The 7261-nt window shown below is 41.8% G+C and overlaps 1 protein-coding gene across 4 annotated transcripts in view; it reads left to right on the top strand.

The window, feature by feature from the left end:
* Nucleotides 1-4737, top strand: part of LOC141128985 (3 beta-hydroxysteroid dehydrogenase type 7-like) — a 178320-nt gene extending 173583 nt beyond the window's left edge. For all 4 annotated transcript variants that reach the window (XM_073616669.1, XM_073616674.1, XM_073616668.1 and 1 more), the window contains one exon: nt 4211-4737. In XM_073616669.1, the coding sequence (XP_073472770.1) occupies nt 4211-4641 (431 nt within the window). In that variant the 3' untranslated portion in view covers nt 4642-4737. The remainder of the gene's footprint in view (nt 1-4210) is intronic.
* The last annotated feature ends 2524 nt before the right edge of the window (nt 4738-7261 follow it).

Raw genomic sequence — 7261 nt, 5'->3', positions numbered from 1 at the left:
TATGTCATTTCTTGAGGTGCTAAAATGGCAGGGCAGTACAAAACCCCCCCAAATGACCCCATTTTGGAAATTAGACACCCCAAGGAAATTGCTGAGAGGCATGTTGAACCCATTGAATATTGATTTTTTTTTTTGTCCCAAGTGATTGAATAATGACAAAAAAAAAAATATATTTACAAAAAGTTGTCACTAAATGATATATTGCTCACACAGGCCATGGGCATATGTGGAATTGCACCCCAAAATACATTCAGCTGCTTCTCTGGAGTACGGGGATACAACATGTGTGGGACTTTTTGGGAGCCTAGCCGCGTACGGGGCCCTGAAAACCAATCACCGCCTTCAGGATTTCTAAGGGCGTACATTTTTGATTTCACTCCTCACTACCTATCACAGTTTTGAAGGCCATAAAATGCCCAGATGGCACAACCCCCCCCCCCCCCTCCCCCAAATGACCCCATTTTGGAAAGTAGACACCCCAAGCTATTTGCTAAGAGGCATGGTGAGTATTTTGCAGCTCTCATTTGTTTTTGAAAATGAAGAAAGACAAACTTTTTTTTTTTTTTTTTTCTATTTTCAAAACTTTGTGACAAAAAGTGAGGTCTGCAAAATACTCAGTATACCTCTCAGCAAATAGCTTGGGGTGTCTACTTTCCAAAATGGGGTCATTTGGGGGGGTTTTGTGCCACTTGGGCATTCCATGGCCTCTGAAACTGTGATAGGCAGTGAAGAGTGAAATCAAAAATTTACGCCCTTAGAAAGCCTGAAGGCAGTGCTTGGTTTTCGGGGTCCCGTACGCGGCTAGGCTCCCAAAAAGTCTCACACATGTGGTATCCCCGTACTCAGGAGAAGCAGCAGAATGTATTTTGGGATGTAATTTCACATATTCCCTTGGCATGTTTGAGCAATATATCATTTAGTGACTTGCAAAAAAAAAAAATTGGTCTTTCCCGCAACTTGTGTCACAATATAAAATATTCCATGGACTCGACATGACTCTCAGCAAATAGCTTGGGGTGTCTACTTTCCAAAATTAGGTCATTTGGGGGGGTTTTGAACTGTCCTGGCATTTTATGCACAACATTTATAAGCTTATGTCACACATCACCCACTCTTCTAACCACTTGAAGACAAAGCCCTTTCTGACACTTTTTGTTTACATGAAAAAATTATTTTTTTTGCAAGAAAATTACTTTGAACCCCCAAACATTATATATATTTTTTAAAGCATATGCCCTACAGATTAAAATGGTGGGTGTTTCATTTTTTTTTTTTTTTTTTTTCACACAGTATTTGCGCAGCGATTTTTCAAACGCATTTTTTGGGGGAAAAACACGCTTTTTAAAATTTTAATGCACTAAAACACACTATATTGCCCAAATGTTTGATGAAATAAAAAAGATGATCTTAGGCCGAGTACATGGATACCAAACATGACATGCTTTTACAATTGCGCACAAACGTGCAGTGGCAACAAAATACATTTTTAAAAGCCTTTACAGGTTACCACTTTAGGTTTACAGAGGAGGTCTACTGCTAAAATTACTTCCCTCGATCTGACCTTCGCGGTGATACCTCACATGCATGGTGCAATTGCTGTTTACGTTTGACGACAGACCGCCGCTTGCGTTCGCCTTAGCGCGAGAGCAGGGGGCGACAGGGGTGCTTTTTTTTTTTTTCTTTTTTTTTTTCTTTTTTATCTTATTTTTAAACTGTTCCTTTCATTTTTTTATTTTTTTTAAATCATTTTTATTGTTATCTCAGGGAATGTAAATATCCCCTGTGATAGCAATAGGTAGTGACAGGTACACTTTTTTTTTTTTTTTTTTTGAAAAAATTGGGGTCTATTAGACCCTAGATCTCTCCTCTACCCTCAAAGCATCTGACCACACCAAGATCGGTGTGATAAAATGCTTTCCCAATTTCCCAATGGCGCTGTTTACATCCGGCGAAATCTAAGTCATGAAATGCTTGTAGCTTCCGGTTTCTTAGGCCATAGATGTTTGGAGCCACTCTGGTCTCTGATCAGCTCTATGGTCAGCTGGCTGAATCACCGGCTGCATTCTCAGGTTCCCTGTTGAGACCGGAGAGCCAGAGGAAAACACGGAAGACTGTGGGGGGGGGGCATTCCCTCCCACGGCTTGTAAAAGCAGTCTAGAGGCTAATTAGCCGCTAGGATTGCTTTTACATGAAGGCCGACCGCTGGCTGAAAGAGTGATACCAAGATGATACCTAAACCTGCAGGCATCATTCTGGTATAACCACTCAAAGTCGTGAATGGCGTACCTGAAGATAAAAAAATGGTTTAACAATAAAACACAGTAAACGGTAAAGTATAAAAAATTGCATACCTGAAAAGCAAACATGATAAAACATAATAACAATAAAACATTGCAGAATAGAATACAGTAAAAAAGAGCAGAACAGTAGAGAGAGAATAGAGAGAGAGAACAATAAAACGACAACTATTTTTTTAAAATGTATTTTTTTTTTACACTTTTTTTGTAACTAACTTTTATAACTGTAACCGGTTCCAAGTTCGGGTCTCTCAAAATGCGATGGAATCTTGGGAGACCCTGTGAAAGTGTGCCTAGTCTGTGCAATGCTGTACGCTAATACTCAACTAGTGAATGGTAGCGTTCAAAACATTCACCAATGCAAAAACCAGTATTGTCAGGACAGGAGGGACAATAATAGCGGGTGTCGCGCCTATATCCGTGCTTGCTGCAAACGCAACCTCTTTTTTGGGGGGGTTCGTTGGGTAGGGGTACTCGGGAGGACATATAGAAAATGCCTCTCGTGCAGCCGACTGCATTTGGTTGGGGATGTGAATGGGGGAAGTACGGGTGCTGCAGAAGTGGTGGGTTCCTAATTAGGATTGGCGAATGCAGCAGGAAGGGCATTATGGGCACGACGGGCCTGTTTGTCTTCTTGGTGGCAGCGGGACATGACTTGTGCTTGCCACCTCACCAGCTTGAACTGCACTTATGGGACTCGCCACGTCACCAAGTGTTACTGCAGTGCTGGTTTGACTACGACCAGGGTGTACTAGGCCGCTGGTGCTTGCCAGTTCTGATCTCGCTGATCCCGCTAACACTGTGTTTGAGAACCCTAAACTGCTGGGGATGCTAGTATAGATCTGATCAGATATTGATCCGTTCAGATACTATACCACTAAGGGAGGCGTATGCTGCGTGCGTGGGTGTTAGCGGTATTGGTGCTAATCTGATGCTGCCTGGGGTGACTCATATCACCGCCGGGCGATCAGGGGGCTAAACCTTTATTCGGTAATAAACGGCGGGTGCCCTGCCACTATAAAAAATAAACAAACTAACCAGCGCCACCCGTAACGGTTATACAGTGGTCAGTGGTGAAAGGGTTAACTAGGGGGCAATCAAGGGGTTAAAACATTTATTAGGTAGTATATGGGGGTCCCTGTCGCTATAAAACGCTGATGGCGAACGTAAATATTTACCTCCCTAACTAGCGTCACCAGTGACACTAATACAGCGATCAGAAAAATGATCGCTTAGCGACACTGGCGACAGGGGGTGATCAAGGGGTTAAAACTTTGTTAGGGGGTTACCCTAGACCTAAAGGGGCTAACAGTAACTGTCACAAACTGACACCATGCAGTAATCAAAAAAAAAAAAACTGCTTGGTGTGTGTTGCACTCACATTTCAGTCTTCTCTCCTCGGCGCCGGAACGGAAACTGCCGAGCTGAGGAGAGATGACATGACATCACATCCTCTGCCTCTGTGTACTACACAGAGGCAGGGGAAGAATCTCATTGGTTGGGAGCGATCGCGAGGGGGGGGGCCACGATTGGATGGCCTCCCCCCTCATCTCTGATCGCTGCCAGACCAAAGGCAACTGCCGCTGGCACCGGGGGGAAGGCAAGGACGTATATGTATGTCCTTTTGCCTGCCCGTGCCGCTCTGTGGACGTATATCGTCATGCGGCGGTCGTCAAGTGGTTAAGCATCTATCACAGTAGCAGCCGGCTGTCATCTGAGGGCTGTGAACCGAAATATGCTCAGGGCAGGGCAATTGTGAGTTTACTCCTGGAAGGAGAGTTTGAGCATTGGATCTGTCCTCATCGTCCCCGCCAGCTTTTTTTTTTTTTTTTTTTTTTTTTTTTTTTTTTAGTTTTTGTGATCCCAAGTTTCCAAAAGGTTGTGCCAACTGAAATATTTTGTTTTAATTACAGGTAACGTGGCCTGGATGCATGTGCTTGCTGCTCGTCAGATGCAGCTTAACTCGTGTGTTCTTGGTGGACAGGTGTACTACTCATATGATGACACCCCGTGTAAGCTTTTAAAAGACTTGGATCAAGAATTATTCACTGAATTAGACCCGGATATACAAATTGGGTCCCAGATTCCTTACTGGAAGATGTGGTTGATTATAATGATTTACAGCTCTATAAGATTCATTTTGAAGCCTTTTTGGAAACTAAAACCTTTCATAACCTTACAAATCCTGAAGCTATTGAATGTTGCATTCTACTGTGACACCGATAAGGCATTCAGACACTTTGGGTACAAGCCCTATTACAGCTGGGTGGAAAGCAAGCAGAGGACCTGCCAATGGCTGAAAGAGACAACTGAAGACCTGAGAAAGACTAAAAAGAATTCTTAAAGGCTGATTCTATAAATGTTTAAATAAAAATAAAAGAGCCGAAGCTACCATATTATAACAAGCTTTTATTTAAAATAAAGCTGTCTTGACATAAAATTCTAGTTGCACACTCCTCCAAAATAATATCCCTCACCCCTCAGATAAATGTGAGACTTCAAAAGTATCTTAACAGTTTACAGTCCTGTGCACTTGCATCTTGTGACTTCTTACTTGGAAATGCTTTAAAACCCTTTTTATTTTCTCAGTGAAAATGCTGTTTCCTGCCCTTACACTGCAGTGGTCTGTGCTGGCAGAGCTGAGACACATCCACACCCCCTCAGCACAAGTATCCTCATACAATCTTGTATTTCAGAGAAGGGGAGGAGGTGTATGTGGCCAAGTCTGTATAAGTTAATGAGCGCATGAGGTCTAACTCCTTTTAGACTGCAGTCATATTTAAATACCCCGCACAAAGGCTGTAACAGGAAAGTGGAGATAAAGCTATGCAATAGCAGTCCTTAGTATAACCTTTATCTGGTGGCATATTTATTTCTGTGACTTTAATTAGGCTTCAAAAGTTGTAACTAAATATACCTAAATGGCTCATTCTCCCATTTGCCTGGAGGTGACATGTTCCCACAATGCTTTAAAAGGATAAGTTCACCTTTTCCTAAAAAAAATAAATAAATGCAAATATTTTTGCCAGGTTAAAAAGTGCATTTATTTTTTTAACAGGAGGGGTGCAAAGTGTTGCATCAGCAGATCGTGGGTGCACTTTCAGGCTCCTGCGCAGGTTCCCTCCAGCTTTCAGCCTGTATTTCTGTATTGGCTGTCAGCTTGCAGCTTGAAAGGAGTGTGAAATGGACTATGGGCACGCCAAGCCGTATGCTCCCGTTCCATTCACACTACAAGTTCTTCTGCCATGGTGGCAGACGATATTTGTAGTTTTCTCAATCAATCAGACTTTTGTGAATGAATGACATGGCTGTGTGAATAAAGCCCCGCACAGCCCACTTTTTTTTTTTTTTTTTTATAAATGACAGCGGGTGTGGGTAGATTATCTCTTGCCTACTGTAATAAGGAGGGGGCAGGACCTGGGGATTTCGGAGGAGGTCCATGAACATGTTACACCCAAAATGTTGGTGTATGGTCAGAAAGGAGAGCATTAGTAACCAGTATTTACACCACAACTAGCTATAGCCCATTGGGACTTTTATCGAGTCATAACAGCAAGGTAAAATATATTGCATGAAAAAACATATATTATAAAACACATACATGTATACCAACAGTGAAAAAACATCATCAAATAGCATTCAAAAGCCTTCAAGTTTGGAAAGACCTGACACCAACATATGACAGCTGAGCTGATGCTGTCCATCAGTCAAGATGGTCTGTGCTTAAATTCTTGATGTGTTTCGCAAGATAAAAACTTGCTTCCTCAGGAGAAGCACATAGGGATATCTGAAGATAGAAAGCACACGAGAGGTTAAAAGGAATATAAAAAAAAAAATCCTCATCGGGCTTCATGTTAAAAACTTACATAATTATGAAATTTGGATAAAGCATTCACGTAGATGACATATAATTAACTTATAATTAAAATTCAATAACTAAAACTTCCAAATGTGTAACAGGCCAGGAGGGAGTCATCCCAGATGCGCATCAGACTCTACCCGGAAGTTGTAGAGAGGTGTAACAGATGGAAAGAACAGGTGCTCAGTGTGGATCTCAGGGCGTCCCAACAGATCACAATGAAAAGACAAAACAAAAATGCCAAACCGTGTGTTGCGTTTGTTACAATATGATTTTTTTTTTTTATATTAATCAGACATAAGATACATGGGACATAACATTACACAATAGTGGTTGGTCATAGAAATACTGTCAGGTTTTGGCTTGAGTAGACAATGGGTACGTAGATACCATTGTTGTATTACAGTTTGAACAGGTTACTGTCTCTATAGCTACAGTAAACAAGTAAAACATTACTTGTTTGAGATTCTTTCAGCTCTCAAACTGAAAGAATGACTGTTGTATTACTGTCAGGTTTTGGCTTGAGTAGACAATGGGTACGTAGATACCATTGTTGTATTCAATTGACAGTTTTCAACAGTCCATTGTTTCTACAGCTACAGTAAACAGGTATGTTTTCTGTTGTTTGGTAATAGGGATGAGGTTCGAGTCTTGGCGGCCTTGTGTAGTGTGTTGCGGCGGAGAGAATTAGACAGAGAGAGAGACAGTGTCATTTGATTTAAGTTAGAGTAGGCAGGCAAGTCAGTTAGCTGCACTTAGTGTATAGTGTTTGTGTGTGTGTGTGTGTGTATATATACACATCCCAGGTGGTGTGTGGATAGATATATAGATAGTATTCAGTTTAGCTAGATCTGTTCCTCTTTCTAATATCCTGGCAGGCAGGTGTATTTACAGTTGGTGTACTGTGTACCCTGCACAGTTGCACCTATAGCTACCTGAAGACAAGTGCTGGTGTTCTTCTGTTCCTATTAATACCACAGGCAGGCATTCTGCTAGCTGCAGTATAATCAGTATATATACATCCCAGTTTTGTGCAGCTACATCTCACTGCAGGCCATTAATATGTCTGGAAGGCCAACAAGGAGAGGCAGACAGTCACAAGCCA

Source organism: Aquarana catesbeiana, linkage group LG02 (genome assembly GCF_042186555.1).
Source record: "Aquarana catesbeiana isolate 2022-GZ linkage group LG02, ASM4218655v1, whole genome shotgun sequence".
Lineage (NCBI taxonomy): Eukaryota > Metazoa > Chordata > Amphibia > Anura > Ranidae > Aquarana > Aquarana catesbeiana.
This window is presented reverse-complemented; position numbering and strand designations above follow the sequence as displayed.